General features: G+C 44.9%; 1 protein-coding gene across 4 annotated transcripts in view; it reads left to right on the top strand.

The window, feature by feature from the left end:
- adgra2 (adhesion G protein-coupled receptor A2) overlaps positions 1–17370 on the top strand; it is a 57746-nt gene that overhangs the window by 28229 nt on the left and 12147 nt on the right. For all 4 annotated transcript variants that reach the window (XM_046350693.1, XM_046350692.1, XM_046350691.1 and 1 more), the window contains 8 exons: positions 10590–10661; positions 13168–13239; positions 13346–13417; positions 13686–13849; positions 15897–16110; positions 16389–16553; positions 16660–16858; positions 17042–17191. In XM_046350693.1, the coding sequence (XP_046206649.1) occupies positions 10590–10661; positions 13168–13239; positions 13346–13417; positions 13686–13849; positions 15897–16110; positions 16389–16553; positions 16660–16858; positions 17042–17191 (1108 nt within the window). The remainder of the gene's footprint in view (positions 1–10589; positions 10662–13167; positions 13240–13345; positions 13418–13685; positions 13850–15896; positions 16111–16388; positions 16554–16659; positions 16859–17041; positions 17192–17370) is intronic.

Genomic DNA, 17370 nt, shown 5'->3' with positions numbered 1-17370 from the left:
CCCCCAGAGTGCCCTGGGCTAGTGGGGTGAGTAACCTGAGCTTGCCCTTTAACAGGCCCTTGTACCTGGGACAGTGGTAAAACTAGCAGGGGGTAAGGGACTGAGCAGGCCTGCAGGGCTACAGTACAGCTATGACCCAGTGAGAGAGACACAGAACCCAGAACAAACACACACACACACCATTAATGAAAATTGTACAATTTTCATGTGGAAAAACACACGTGAAAACGTTTTTATTTGGAACACTTCATGTCATCACATGTTTTCACATGTATTTTCATGTTTCACATGTGTAGTGACATGTTGTCACGTTATCACATGAAAACATGTCAAATGTATGTGGTTTTTCTGTAAGGGTGCACACACAACCAGACACACACACTCAGCAGGAGTTTTGGGCGTCTGCCGCAAAAGATGACATGATGTAAATCACACAGGGCTCATTTCACTCCTCTGCTCAGACCTCTGACCTTCACTGGCCCTCTGACACACTGCACTGGAGGTCTGCTCACTCATCTTGAGCTTCACACTCTGTAATTCAGCATTTCATGACTTTCACTTAAAATTGTCTTCATATTAAAATATCCCACCTTGACATAATTCAAAATCCAACCGGGCGCAGATGGACAGGAACGGATTCATGTGAAGTTAAAAAGCAAAATGTATTTAGCTTGTTGCCTACTTACTGTGCTCCTACCCCTGCGAGCTGCTGGGTTGTTTTGTTTTGTCTCTATCTTGGTCACCATTCAGGTCTGCTCGTTATTTCCAGCCTGTTGTCTACATGTGCTTGTCATTTGGTCCAGTGGCTAGCAGTTACTCATATACTGTATGTGGTCAGCGGTGTAATCGGAGGCCAGCCCACGAAGGCCGGGTAACACACACTAGGGAATAACACCACAGCAGTCCTTCACTAAATTCAGGAGGGCAACCAGACAGTCAAATGCACCCAGATTTCCGTGTATCTCAGTCTCAACTTCAGTGTCTGTCTACCTCCTGTGTGTGTGTCCTATTATGGGCATCCCGAACTCCCACATGCATAATTTCCAGAAGTCGATGTCTAAACAGACCTGCTGTCCCTCTCAGCCTACTCAGCCATGTTTGAAACAGAAGTCCAAGCAGAGGCAGAGCTGAGTATAATCAGAGCTGTGCTGTTATGAGTATGAAAGCACAGCTACAGGGCAGGAACCCCTCCTCCATTCAGAGCTGAGCAGGTCTTTCCTAAGGCCAAACATCCTCAAAGCTGCTATTGCCTTCATAAACTTCCAACTTGCCAAGCCACCCAAGTGCAGAGAGCAATTTAGCATTGTTTGTTTGTCCCTTTTACAGGATATCTGTGTGTTGTGCTGTAGTTCTTTTTGAAAGGTTTGTATCCCAATATCTACAGTTGTATCTACTGCATACTTCCGCGTTCTAATGTACGACATAGCTTTCTATTGTACACACACACACACACACACACACACACACACACACACACACACACACACACACACACACACACGCACGCACGCACGCACGCACGCACGCACGCACGCACGCACACGCACACACGCACACGCACACACACATACAATCTCACACACCTTTCCTTGTACCCCCACCTCCTCACAGCACACCCTCTCTGATGGGAGCTGACGCAGGCCCTAACGAGGCGGGTCCACTAACGAGCAGGGACCTTTATGAGTTGTGGACAGATCCCAGCAGCCTGTCCTGCACTGATTTGAGGCGAAGTAATGAGAATAATGAGCAGAGAGGGGGTCTGGCTCGTGTCCAACAGGCCCCCACTGCACCATGGGACACAGGACAGCCAGGGCACAAGGGGCCCTCATTACCAGCCTGCTCACCCTACAGGGAGAGATGGAGCACAAAGGGAGAGGGAGAACAGAGGGGAGAGGTAAAGTGGAGAGGTAGAGAGTGGATAGGTGAAGGAGCAGGAGCACTGTGGTGGACAGGAAAGGAAGAGCTAAGTTAGCTGCATGGGATTGGGTCTGCCAAGCAGGATGAAGCCAGTTCACAGCCACTGTTGGACGTGATCCTTCCGACCTATACATTTCCTTCATAGCCAATAACAGCCATTCATAGTTATTCTAACCATGGTTTGTCTGTAAGAAATGTTTGGTTTGCAGTGTGCTGTTTTTTACATCTCTTTTTACCCTCACTTCCTGCCTAGTTGAAGCCACTTCAGCTAAGAACAGGAAATACACACTTGTTTGTGATTTATATAGAAGGCTAAGAATGAGGGGATGTTTGCATTGAAACTACTGGTCATCATAAGTCAAGAAGGGCATGGGAATTTGTAGATGTGGAGAGGGAGACAGTATAGCAGAGGGTTAATGTCCTTGATATGATTGAAATAAATCTACTGTGTCTCTGAAATACTGTGTCCTATTCATTCATATTTGTCCTGATAACATCAGTTATATAAAGTAGAGGCAGGAGCCTCTCAAGCTGTGCTTGAGCCCTGCTGAAGCAGACCTTGAAATCGTCTCTGCCATTCTGAGAAGTCAGGGTTAGGAACTAGGCCAAGTTAAACAACTTTACCATCCAACGCAGGGGAAGTGGAGACGAAATGGCTAAAGATGGTATGAAGGCTGTTGGTTAAAGAGAGTGAGTGCACCAGCAGTTTCCCTTATATAAAGTCTTGTTGTTTTCTTTGGTGGGGGAGATTAACATTATTTCCACAGAGGCTAAGCAAATTATACCTTGATGAGTGGGAGTAGTGCAGAGGTGGGCACTGCTTTGCCCTGTAAATCCAGAGGTGGCTGTGGCTAGGAGCCCTGCTGTCTAGACCCTCTGGGCACAGCAGAGCAGAGCCCAGATCCAGGCTGCAGGAATGCTCTGATTTTAGCCATCCTCCCAAAAACAACCTGAACTGACTGGAGGCTGGCTGGAAACAGGAGTCTCATTTCTCACTAACCAAACAAATGAGCTTTTGTGTTGTACCTTTTCCTGCATACACTTTTGAATGGCCCCTGTGAGGCAACAGCCACTTAATGAATGTGCGTGACATGAGAAGGTCGAGTGAGGAAGGGGTTAAGCGTGCTAGAGAGTGGAAACAAAAAGAGGGGGGGTACTGTTGGAGTTGATAGACTCCAGATGTGTCTGGAAGATAAACTGAAGGAACGGGGAGTGTTTGTATTGTAAGCTTAACTCAATCGTGGCTCTAGGGGTTTATTGAAACGGCGAGCAAGTCCTCTCCTAAGCTCATTACTAAACAGAATTCTTCATATGCCAGTGGTTCTTAAACGCACATGCAGCAAATTTGATATGATTTCAATGGCTTTTTCCTTCATAAGTTCTTGAGCCCCCCCCCCCCCCACTTCCGTTCTCACTCCTTTTCTGCTTTCCTCTTTGCATCTCCCCCTCTCCCAGTCCTCTCTGTCTCTCTACCGGACGGTTCCACCACCCCTCTCTATCTCTCACTACTCCTCTCTACTCGCTGTAGTCCGCCCACTGGATGCATTTTCTCACATCGCCTGTGATTGTGCTCCTTTTCATTGATATTTTCTATGAACGGCATTGTTTACTAGTTCGTTCCCAATGGTAGAGTTGGCCCACTCCTAACTCTGAATGAAGTATTTCCGGACTACTGTCTGCAAGCTCATTGGCAGAGCGGTGGAGGAGGTGGCCTATTTCTGCTTTTGTTTTTGTCTGCTTTTCAAATAATGTTATGGATTTACTACATTTTCATATTTTCACTGCCTGTTTTATTAGAACCCTTCTGTTCATTTACTGCTGAAAACTGTAGAATATAAGAGCTGGCTGGTTTTCAGGACTAATATCTCCACACTGTTATGATAGTCCTACACAGGGGGACAGTTGTTCATATACAAACAGGGAAAAGTAGCCAACAAGGAATATAAAAAATAAATCACCTTGTGCATTATAAATGAATGACCTCTATACTATACTGTCTATACTGTTGACATAAAGTGAATTGTGGTCAATTCACCCAATTTCGTGGGTGAAGTTGTGTATAACAGTGTTGCTAACAGGACCTCATGCATACTAATGGGAATCAAGAGAAGAGCCAAAGTGGGTATTGCCTCCCTTTTGTCATCTAGCCCTGTTCCTTCCAGAACCCAGAGTTGGAGTCAGTAAATCCACAGAGTTTTCCTTGGCAGAATAATCTCCAGTACCCCTAGCAGCAGACTGTGGAAACCTATAATCAACCTAGGAAATGTTACACTTCAAATAAAAGTATACACGGCTATTTCAGTACATCCTTTCCCCAACTAGCGTGCAGTTTGTACCACAGTTGAAATGAATGCCAGTCATGGCCAGAGCTGCGGCCAGATTCCTTCAGGACAGTTAACTCTAAAGCTCTGTGACATGGCAGGGTTGATATTACCCAGTGTTAGAACAGGCTCCTTTTTAGTTGCACCCAACATCAGATGTAACCGTATGTACCTTCAGGTGAAACATTATTTACAGCATGATTTTAAATCACCTGGATGTTTTTTTTAATGGTATTTCCAACTGAGGATTGTATGTATGTGCCAGTAGTCTCTTTTGATTGTGTTTTCAAGGGTAATGACTGGGCTTGTTTATTATTTGTTATTAGCAGGTCATTATTGCTATGACAGAAAAGGCGGCATGCAGTGGGGTAGAACTGCAACTCTGGACTGAAGGACAAACCGACATGGCTAAAGCAACTGTTTTCCATATGCACACCAGCTAATGTTGATTAGGGATCTAATCTGAGGGGAACCAGACAAAGAAAATAAAGAAAATAATCTGTGGAAGGGGCAGGAAAGCAGGAAATTAGTAGAAAAACAAGAGCTCGGCAGATCGTGGTTTCCTGTTTTGGGGGAAGGCAGGAGTAGGTTTGGGGGCTGTGTTACAGAGCCCCCATTGTGAGCAAGTGTGTTGAGGAGTGGGGGGGGGGACCATTACACAGGGCCACCCCCCATCCCCACCTGCCCCTCCTTACAGGGGAAAAGCAGCTAGTAAAAAAAATGAGAAATAGGAAACTGTAAAAAAGAAAATCAACGAGCAAGGGCCTCTGTGCTGGAGACACCAACGAGACAGGAAATGACACGCGGCACAAAAATGGTTTCCACTGACCTCTGTCGGGACCAAGGTGCCAGTTAACATTTAAGTCCCTCTTTCTTTCTCTGTCTCATTATGAACACCCAAACAAACACTTGTTTCATAGCTCGGAAGGTTGATAGTGTGACCTGGTTGTGCATCTGCAGATAGGTACAGTATAGAAAATGGGGAATGAAATACCTTTTCTCTCTACTTATAAAAACCTTATCCCCAATTGAGTGAATTCCAGTCTGGGTGATAATGAATGGCTGTTCCGTGGCTTCAGTCATTCTCCCATTGCTCACCAGGGCTATGGCCTGAACAATGTCACTGGAGCACTCCATCCCCTGCCACAGTGGGCCTGATAATGGAACACCCCATCCCCTGCCACAGTGGGCCTGATAATGGAACACCCCATCCCCTGCCACAGTGGGCCTGATAATGGAACACCACATCCCCTGCCACAGTGGGCCTGATAATGGAACACCCCATCCCCTGCCACAGTGGGCCTGATAATGGAACACCCCATCCCCTGCCACAGTGGGCCTGATAATGGAACACCCCATCCCCTGCCACAGTGGGCCTGATAATGGAACACCCCATCCCCTGCCACAGTAGGCCTGATAATGGAACACTCCATCCCCTGCCACAGTGGGCCTGATAATGGAACACCCCATCCCCTGCCACAGTGGGCCTGATAATGGAACACCCCATCCCCTGCCACAGTGGGCCTGATAATGGAACACCCCATCCCCTGCCATAGTAGGCCTGATAATGGAACACCCCATCCCCTGCCACAGTGGGCCTGATAATGGAACACCCCATCCCCTGCCACAGTGGGCCTGATAATGGAACACCCCATCCCCTGCCACAGTGGGCCTGATAATGGAACACCCCATCCCCTGCCACAGTAGGCCTGATAATGGAACACTCCATCCCCTGCCACAGTGGGCCTGATAATGGAACACTCCATCCCCTGCCACAGTGGGCCTGATAATGGAACACTCTACAGCCTGGAGCGCTATACAGCAGTCGTCTTAATTATGACCCACTTGCTGCCCTGCGAGCACGTCCGGTCCCGTCCCAGACAGGAAGGACTCTTCAGAGCAGCACAGGATCAGCCCCATTGATTGGGAGAAGACTTGAAGGAAAAAAATACAGTCTTTAATGGCAGCCTCTGGTGTTAGGCCCAGTTGAAGAACACAATGGCTCTTTTTAGACTGGCTGTGGGTTGGATGCTGTCAAAGCCCAATCATATGGGCCACATGTGGTGTAGGGGATAAAGCACTGGGCTCAAAGGGATGTTGGTTACAAATCCATTTGGGAATCAGTTATTTTTCCTTTCAAATTTTTTGTTGTTGTTGACATTTTGATGCAGATTGTCAGGTTATCAGTCTTTCGCCTCCATGTCCTATAGTCACAGGCACACAGGAGAGCTTGACCTGTTTTTGCTCTGGCCATGGTATTACTACTGCCGTAAGTCAGAAGTTTGATTTCATATTTATTTCAAGTATGTTTGTTCTACACCTATAAGGGACGATAAGTGAAAGTGGGAGATGGTGGATAAGAGTCAATATAAGGGAGGGAAAAGTACACTTCAACATTTATTGTGTTTGTTATTGGGACCCCAATGATAAGAACATACCCAACATCACATTCCAGATCCACAGAAGACCTACGACTGCAAATCCATGCTAGTATGTTTCAAGGTGAAATACATTGAGCATTTGCATTTTACATTTCTTCAGACATTGTTTGTGCTGCTCCTCTTTGCTGGTGACAGCTGCTGTCATCAGTGTGAGGGCCAGTGAGCTGTGAAGTCGATGTCTGGGAGGGTGCTGCCTCAGAGGGCAGAAGGAAGTCATTGCCTGGGTGTGTGGCCTGCTGGGCCTGCATTGGGTCTGCATGGATCTGTTGACTCTGGTGCTCTCCTCCACATTCTCCAGCTCGGTGATAAGAGAGTGTATTGGAGTGCCCGACTGTTGATACTCATAGGCCTAAAGCACACACTGCTCTGCCCCTTCTAAGGCTGTGTATTAAAGGGCAGATTGTTGAGAGCATAGATGTGTGGTTGCACATGGGACTTGATTTACTATCTGAAGACTGCTGTTGACACATTGGGCATCAGGTCCACCTCCTGTGAAGGAACATGTGCAGGGGGCTTAAGAAGACCAGAGTGCCAGTGTGTCTCTGTGGTAGAGAGTGTGTGTGTCTCTAGCACAGTAGCGTAGTACACGCCAGTATGTGTATACCCAGCAAACCTAAAAAGCTAAGATTCCCATTTATAAGGGTTGTATCTAACATTCAAATGAAAACATCCTAAAAACACAAATGTTTTTAACATAAAATATATTTGGAATGTTCTCCTAACATTCACCTTAAATGTGGTGCACAACATCTGTAACAACCACACAGAACATTCCACAGAAGTTCTAATTAGGTTTCCGGGTAATGTAACAACAATGTAGCAGTAATGTTTTCCCAGCAAACCAAAATTGGTTCTGGAAAATTCCCAGAACATACATTAGGTTGCAGCAAATGTTCTCATAATACAAAAACTGTCTAAAAACATTCATTTAGAATAATGATCCCAGAACACATTTAGTCTATTCTTTAAAGGTACCCAGATGTTGTTTTTTTAGGTTTTTGGGAACATTGTGCAGTTATGACAAGATATAGGTTCCCAAAACACTAAAACTGTCCAGTTGTGCTGACATTCAGATAATGTCTGTATCAGGGTGAGTCTGTATCTGTCTGTATCATTTCAAGAACATTTAGAACATTTTATATTTAAGTTTTACCTAATATTCCCACAACCTTCTCAGCATGCAAATGTTTTGACCTTTAAAGGATATTGTAATACATCCCCATTGTGTTTCTATCCAGATAAAAATAGCCATTCACATTTGAGGACTGTCTTGCAGGTGATATGGAACACATGGTATTTTCATTTCATTCAAGGACATTTGAACAGCATTTAATCATACAGACACAACCATATTTTTTACACGTCATATGTTGACAAGCTGAAAATGTGGGGTTTGAAACTGCAATGTTTGGTTCCCAAGCCAGGTCTTTTATCCCAAGCCAGCATTCAATCATACATCCCAGACATCCACACGACTGGACAGTTTTTGTCTTATGAGAACATTTGCCACGACCTAACGAATGTTCTGGGAACTTTCACAGAACCAATTTTGGTTTGCTGGGTATATTCTGTGGTTCTTGGTGTATCTCTATGGCACAATGTAAGAATGTGTGTGTGTCTACGAGGAAAAGTGTAGGCTATGTCTATGTCACAGGAGGTTGGGGGGATCTTAATTGGGGAGGACGCGCTTGGGGTAATGTCTGTAGCGGAATAAGTGGAATGGTATCAAATATATCAAATGCATCGTTTTCATGTGTTTGATGCCTTTCCATTCGCACCATTTAATCCGTCATTATGAGCCGTCCTCCACTCAGCACCCTCCTGTGGAGATTGTGTGTGCGTGCGGTACAGTAAGTGTGTGTCTGAGACTCAGTAGTCACCATGAGGGAGGAAGTGGTGGGCAGTGCCCCGCCTTTCATCACGGTGCTAACGAGCCCCGGGACACGCCAGGCTGGAAACAGTAGCATTGTTCTCCCCTCCCTGGGCAACAGCTCCAACGCGACTTCTGACTCTCTCTCATACACACACACACACACACACACACACACACACACACACACACACACACACACACACACACACACACACACACACACACACACACACACACACACACACACACACACACACACACACACACACACACACACACACACACACACACACACACACACACACACACACACACACACACACACACACACACACACACACACACACACACACACACATAAACAGACAAACACATTGTAATTTGCACTCTCACACACTCAGGCATTTTGTTAATGCAAGGGATTTCTTGCCCTCTCTCCCTCTCTCTCTCTTCAGAAATGTGAAGACTATGGTTTGCAGGTCAGCATTGAAGCACATACCAAACAGATATGGCAAAGTAGCGCAGTTCTGTTAGCACTCTGGTCAGGGTAAACTTTCACCTCTGTAAAAAGCTGTGAAGTTGTTGCAAAGTGTTTTGTCAGTGGGTCTGTCTTACTGCTCTCAGATAGACACATCTGTCTCTGGTCCACCCAGTCTCAGCCAGGACAATACTACACTGGACCAGCTCTACCATTATGTTACTGTATATACTGTCATTCTGATATGAGTGATGATGGCCCTGGATAGTCCTGTCCAAAACAGATCTTGACCAATAAAAGCCCTGCCTGTATCTCAAGGTATCGTAGCCATACTTCTCTCTCTCTCTCTCTCTCTCTCTCTCTCTCTCTCTCTCTCTCTCTCTCTCTCTCTCTCTCTCTCTCTCTCTCTCTCTCTCTCTCTCTCTCTCTCTCTCTCTCTCTCTCTCTCTCGTAAATACTGGAAACTATTCTCAGAATGAATCTGTCCTGAATTGATAAAAATAGCTCATCTCTTGGACAGAGGACAAGAGTGGGCGAGGAGATGTTTGGGGGGCTAACATTTTAAATGGTGTGTGATGCGATGTGGTTAGGAAAATAGATCTGAGATAATGCATTGTGGGATAGTAGAGCAGAAAGTCCCTGAAGGTTCTGGCTACCACAATGGCATGCTGGGAAGGATTGGAATGGGGGGGGGGACTGCTTCCTCCCTAAACGTTGGTGTTGATGTCTGGGAGCTTCTGTAAGGAAATCCTTCTCTGAGACTGTTCCTTTGGGAGCAGGCGTTTTTCATGCTGTAGGAACAAGGAACACATTGCCTTCACACATCAGCCTTGTCCTGCCTACAACCCTTTGTCTGATGACCTCTTCCAACCTTGCTATTCCCACCTGGCCAAAGAGCTTCCCTGAGTTTCAGAGGTTAATTCTCCGGCAGGTCTGACTGTGAATGGAGAAGGGTATGTGGTTGAGTTGTTTAACACATGGGCATGGCTCGGCATGGCAGGGCAAGAAGGTGGGGTGAAATGTGACGGGTAGTATGAAATTAGATCTTCAAAGGTAGAAATTCATATTTATGGTTTGGCAATAGCCAGAGTAACTTTATCTTGGGAAGAGTCATTTTCAAAAGAGTACTGAAAGAGTAGCCCTCCTCTTGGATTCCAGCGATATTTTCTTTGGTCAACTATTGGCATCCTTGCGAGACCCAAGTCCAGGTGGCTGTTGGGGTAAGATTTCCAAACCATCCGAATACAGAAATATCCTGCTGTGTCCCACTGGGGGGGCTATATTTGGGGCATATGTATCCACTCCCAGTCATTTTAAAGAAACCTCAGTATTGCTGATCCTGGCTGAATATTGTATCCAGCTATTCACTGTTCATACTGTATTTACTCAGATATCAACACATTTTAATGAACCCCTGGTGATTGCCCTCAAGCTTTAGTTTGGAGATGTTATGGGCCAATGTTTCAACTAGCTATGTGCAAGCCTGTAGGTCTCCTCATTGACATGCAGTCTAATGTCTTATGTTATTTGAATTTCTCTTTCTCTCTCTCTCTCCCCAGGGACCTCAGGAGCAACCTCATCAGCACCATCATGCCTGGAGCCTTCCAAAGTTTATCTGAACTTCGGAAGCTGTAAGTGCATACAGAATCAGCTCTGTTTTCAATATATCTTGTGCACTGTAAACAGTCATATTGCGTATATAAAGAGTTGGTTTAGTTGCCAGTCTCCATGCATGTCACAGTATTGAGTATTTTCAAAACCAGCACACAGTCATAACTTTTTCTGACACATAAAACTATATGTAAAGATATATATCCTCAGTTTTAGCGTCCATCATAAAAACCCGGCTGGTTCAGAAATGTGTTGTGGATGGCTGGGCTAAGTGTATGTGCTGGTCTGTGCTGATCTCAGTGGGGCCTGGAATGACATGCCTGGTGCTCTGCTCTGCCGCCATGGGAAACCTCAGGGCCACGCAGAGGCTCCTCACACGTCATTGGATGTGACAGGGAAGCAGTTTGCGGCCGCTTGTAGCTCACTCATTGTGTGTTTGGACAGTCGGCTCCGGTCCTCTGCCCTGCGCTGCGTGACTCTTTTCCCCTCCCTGTACTGCTTGTGTTTTCCCTGCAAGGTCTGGGGCTTTTCAAAACAAACAGGGAGAGATAAAGACACACTCTCGACAGATCTCTGCTGGGTTGTGTCAGGGGGACAGTGGAAGAAGGCTCACTCTGACACTGTCCTTATACCATGCAGACACAGCATGCAGGGGCTGCAGAGTGCATTTGCTCCTTCTTTGGTGATATGGCTTTAGTAGAGGTTCTACGGTCTATATCGATAAGGAACATTCACAGGTCACGAGAGTATTGCAAAATTCCAATTCCTTATCCTGCTGTGTTACATGCTGGCTAGTTGTATGAATGGGAATTGTGAAAGATGTGCCTACTAGCCAAGAAAGCCACTTTGGATAAGACTTTGTTATTGTAAACAAATACAATGTGCTGGAGAAGCCAGTTGTTCCCAATGAGATCACAAAAACAACATGCAGAGTGTCAAGATTAGGGTTGCAAATGTATCGGTAATTTCCCAAAGTTACCGGAATCTTAAGTAATTTTGGATATTTATTTTAAAAATGATTAATATATAGTATTATTTTTTTATACAGTACCAGTCCAAAGTTTGGACACACCTACTCATTCAAGGGTTTTTCTTTATTTTTACTATTTGCTACATTGTAGAATAAAGTGAAGATGTCAAAACTATGAAATATGGAATAATGTAGTAACCAATGAAAAATAAAAATAAAATACATTTTATATTTGAGATTCTTCAAAGTAGCCACCCTTTGCCTTGATGACAGCTTTGCACACTCTCAACCAGCTTCATGAGGAATGCTTTTCCAACAGTCTTGAAGGAATTCCCACATATGCTGAGCACTTGTTGGCTACTTTTCCTTCACTCTGCGGTCCAACTCATCCCAAACCATCTCAATTGGGTTAAGGTTGGGTGATTGTGGAGGCCATGTCATCTGATGCAGCACTCCATCACTCTCCTTCTTGGTCAAATAGCCCTTACACAGCCTGGAGAGTGTGTTTTGGGTCATTGTCCTGTAGAAAGCGCAAACCAGATGGGATGACGTATCGCTGCAGAATGATGTGGTAGCCGTGCTGGTTAAGTGTGCCTTGAATTCTAAATAAATCACTGAAAGTGTCACTGGCAAAGCACCCCCACACCATCACACCTCCTCCTCCATACTTCACAGTGGGAACTACACATGCAGAGATCACCCATTCACCTACTCTGCGTCTCACAAAGACACGGCTGTTGGAACCAAAAATCTCAAGTTTGGACTCATTAGACCAAAGGACAGATTTCCACCGGTCTGTCATTTCTCTTTGCTTATTTGAGCTGTTCTTGCCATAATATGGACTTGTTTTTTTACCAAATAGGGCTATCTTTTGTATACCCCCCAGAAATACACACAAATTAACTTTTAACAAGGCACACCTGTTCATTGAAATGCATTCAAAGGTGACTACCTCATGAAGCTGATTGAGAGAATGCCAAGTGTGCAATGTTGTCATCAAGGAGACGGGTGGCTACTTTGAAGAATCTCAAATATAAAATAGATTTTGATTTGTTTAACACTTTATTGGTTACTACATTAATCCATATTTGTTATTTCATAGTGTTGATGTCTTCACTATTATTCTACAATGTAGAAAATAGTACAAATAAAGAAAACCCCTTGAATGAGCAAGTTTGTCCAAACTTTTGACGGGTACTCTATCTGTGTCCATATTGTCCATGAGTTTCTAGTAGATAGACCATATGTTTTAATAGAAAATAGACTAATTAATGAAAAAAGTACCTAACGTGCAATGGCATCATTTCCATTTAACTCTTTAACTCTTCCAACTATTGACCTTTTTCACAAATGCCATCAGTTTGACAACATATACATATGGACACAGAAAAATGTAATAAAAATATATATGAAGGATATTTCATACTTTAACCCTCATTTAAACACCAATGGAATTCATTAAGTTGAGGGTTTTAAGGCTTTGTCATTCTATTTTGTATTTAAGAAATGACCATTATTCACCGCTGTGCCCTCACTGTCCCTGTTATCGCTCCTAGCGACCTGTCCAACAACCGCATTGGCTGCTTGACTCCAGACATGTTCCAGGGACTCACCCAACTCACCAAACTGTAAGCAGACTAAATGACTGACCATATAGCAACACATTCCAGTGTAGTATTGTGGGTACGTAGTACAGTGATAGTGATTAAACATCTGTCTGGTTTCTCCTGTTAGGAACCTCTCTGGGAACATCTTATCTACCTTGGACCCAGGGGTCTTCAAGGAGCTCGCCTATCTTAAACTTGTGTGAGTACTGTTCCTTGCTCCTAACTGCCAATCTTCGGAAGCGATATAAATGCAATCTTGGCAATCTGATCACATTTTTCTCCCTATAGGCTTAGTTTAAGCAATGGGCAGACTTTTGTCACATCTGACATGTTGATCCTATAATGGACCACCAGAGAATAGATCTGAACTGTTGGGCAACATGCCGTTAGAGGGAAAGTGCACCCGCTCCTCAGTGTAATCTCCCCGGATGAATGCTGTTGTAAAACTCCCTGCTTTTTCTCACCAGGAACTTTAACTCTGACTTTCTGTCATGTGACTGTGGGCTGCGCTGGGTGCCGGGTTACTTTCGCACCAGGACAGCCCGGCTGGGGGACGAGACAATCTGTGCTTATCCCAGGAACCTCCATGGAAAGCCCCTGCGTGGACTGAGCGAAAGTCAGCTGAGCTGTGGTGAGTGTCAGGAAATTGAATGCATATGAATGCGGTGGTTCACCACTCTCCCCCTCAAATAGTATGAAAACGTCACTATATGAATGCGGTGGTTCACCACTCTCCCCCTCAAATAGTATGAAAACGTCACTATATGAATGCGGTGGTTCACCACTCTCCCCCTCAAATAGTATGAAAACGTCACTATATGAATGCGGTGGTTCACCACTCTCCCCCTCAAATAGTATGAAAACGTCACTATATGAATGCGGTGGTTCACCACTCTCCCCCTCAAATAGTATGAAAACGTCACTATATGAATGCGGTGGTTCACCACTCTCCCCTCAAATAGTATGAAAACGTCACTATATGAATGCGGTGGTTCACCACTCTCCCCTCAAATAGTATGAAAACGTCACTATATGAATGCGGTGGTTCACCACTCTCCCCTCAAATAGTATGAAAACGTCACTATATGAATGCGGTGGTTCACCACTCTCCCCCTCAAATAGTATGAAAACGTCACTATATGAATGCGGTGGTTCACCACTCTCCCCCTCAAATAGTATGAAAACGTCACTATATGAATGCGGTGGTTCACCACTCTCCCCCTCAAATAGTATGAAAACGTCACTATATGAATGCGGTGGTTCACCACTCTCCCCCTCAAATAGTATGAAAACGTCACTATATGAATGCGGTGGTTCACCACTCTCCCCCTCAAATAGTATGAAAACGTCACTATATGAATGCGGTGGTTCACCACTCTCCCCTCAAATAGTATGAAAAAACGTCACTATATGAATGCGGTGGTTCACCACTCTCCCCTCAAATAGTATGAAAACGTCACTATAAATGAATGCGGTGGTTCACCACTCTCCCCTCAAATAGTATGAAAACGTCACTATATGAATGCGGTGGTTCACCACTCTCCCCTCAAATAGTATGAAAACGTCACTATATGAATGCGGTGGTTCACCACTCTCCCCTCAAATAGTATGAAAACGTCACTATATGAATGCGGTGGTTCACCACTCTCCCCCTCAAATAGTATGAAAACGTCACTATATGAATGCGGTGGTTCACCACTCTCCCCCTCAAATAGTATGAAAACGTCACTATATGAATGCGGTGGTTCACCACTCTCCCCCTCAAATAGTATGAAAACGTCACTATATGAATGCGGTGGTTCACCACTCTCCCCCTCAAATAGTATGAAAACGTCACTATATGAATGCGGTGGTTCACCACTCTCCCCTCAAATAGTATGAAAACGTCACTATATGAATGCGGTGGTTCACCACTCTCCCCTCAAATAGTATGAAAACGTCACTATATGAATGCACTCTCCCCCTCAAATAGTATGAAAACGTCACTATATGAATGGTGGTTCACCACTCTCCCCCTCAAATAGTATGAAAACGTCACTATATGAATGCGGTGGTTCACCACTCTCCCCCTCAAATAGTATGAAAACGTCACTATATGAATGCGGTGGTTCACCACTCTCCCCCTCAAATAGTATGAAAACGTCACTATATGAATGCGGTGGTTCACCACTCTCCCCCTCAAATAGTATGAAAACGTCACTATATGAATGCGGTGGTTCACCACTCTCCCCCTCAAATAGTATGAAAACGTCACTATATGAATGACAGAGTCATTGTTTTCTCATGGTAATATTGTGAGATGAGGTAAGTGTTTGTGAAAAGTAATAAGCTGTGAGTGAGCAAGTGGAAACATGTAAGAAGTGCAATAAAAATGCAAAATACCAATGTTTTGCTGTCTCCAATAGCGTGTTTTCTATTGTATTTCCTCTTCCACTCAGTAGTCTGTCTTTCCAAGTGCACCAGTTAGCTGTGTTGTGCCTCCTCTGTGGTCGGCCTTTATGATTTGGGGCTGTCTGCATCCAATATTCCTAAACAAGCAGGCTCATAATGGCTTCATCTGAAATATTTAGCTGAGGTTGTGTAATGAAAGAGCAGCAGAAGTAACCCAGAGTGATTTGTTATGGTCTCATCTGCCTTCCCTTCTCCTGGCTGTGCTGTGTGTTCCTCTCCTCACTCAGATGGGCCTCTGGAGCTGCACACCCTGTCTCTCCTACCCTCCCAGCGCCAGGTGGTCTTCAAGGGGGACCGGCTGCCCTTCCACTGCACTGCCGCCCTGGTGGACAAAATCACTGCGCTGCACTGGCGCCACAACGGCCAGCTGGTGACTTCTGACCCTGAGCAGGGCATCAGTCTAGAGACTAGCGTGGTGCATGACTGCACCTTCATCACCAGGTAATGTTACAGTACTGAGGGGTCCGTTGGTATATCTGTCGATCCCAGCACTCTTTTCTTACCTTTCATTGCGCTCCTCCATTGTCATATTTTCATGTTTTTATCATAAAGTTCAATATGTTTTTGATTTAGTAATGGTTTATGAGGCCAGTGTTTGGTTCTCATAAATTGATGAAAAAAAAACTGTTTGTTTAGTTTCTGCTGATAGGACATGAGGTGTAGTGTGCTGTCTGGGTATGTGTGATGGCAGTGACTGATGTACTGTCTCCTCGGTGCAGTGAGCTCATCTTGTCCAACGTGCATGTTGAGGCCAGTGGAGAGTGGAAGTGTGTGGTGGCCACTGGGCGGGGCAACACCTCCCGCAGCGTGGAAATAGTGGTGCTGGAGAACAGCGCCTCCTTCTGTCCGGAGGAGAGAGTCACTAACAACCGGGGAGAGTTCAAGTAAGGAAGAAAACAATAATTTGCCTCTCCAGAAACTAAATCCACAATAATAACAGTCCTTCTGTTTAAAACATGCTGCATCCTCCTCCCTTGGTGTTTTTTCTAGGTGGCCCAGAACCCTGGCAGGTATTACCTCCTACCAGTACTGTCTGCAGCTGCGCTACCCCTCCCTGTCCATGGGGGGTACTGTAGAGCAGAAGCAGGCATCACGATACTGTGACCGCTCAGGGAGCTGGGAGGAGGGAGACTACGACAACTGTCTCTACACCAACGACATCACACGGGTCCTACACACCTTCATCCTGGTCAGTACCAGGGGTGTGCTTGGGCTGTCCCAAGTTCATTTAGCCCAGTACCTATGAAATCAAAATATTGATACATATATTATGGTAGTAATATTTAGTTGTTGCCTGAAAGGTAAATGTGTCAAAGTAACAAAACATTTGAGTTATTTGTTTTAAAATAATCATACTTCTCTCTTTTTCCAGATGCCCATCAATACCTCTAATGCAGTCACTCTGGCACGTCAGGTGCGCACGTACACCGTGGATGCATCCAGTTTCACTGACACTATGGACGTGATGTATGTGGCCCAGATGATGGAGAAATTCATGGAATATGTCCGACCATTGCGAGAGGTGGGACGATGAGATCTTTAATCCCTCAATGCATGTTTTAAATTTTTTTCTTTTGTATCTGCGTTGTCTTTAATTGGAAAGAGTTGATAGGGACTTTTTCACTTGAATATTCATGATATATTCATTACCTTATGTCCATGATTAAGTTTCTTTCTGCCCCCTGTGTTTATGTAAATGCA

This window comes from Oncorhynchus gorbuscha, linkage group LG05 (assembly GCF_021184085.1).
Source record: "Oncorhynchus gorbuscha isolate QuinsamMale2020 ecotype Even-year linkage group LG05, OgorEven_v1.0, whole genome shotgun sequence".
Lineage (NCBI taxonomy): Eukaryota > Metazoa > Chordata > Actinopteri > Salmoniformes > Salmonidae > Oncorhynchus > Oncorhynchus gorbuscha.
The sequence above is the reverse complement of the archived record's forward strand: the minus strand, read 5'-3'. Positions and strand labels throughout refer to the sequence as shown.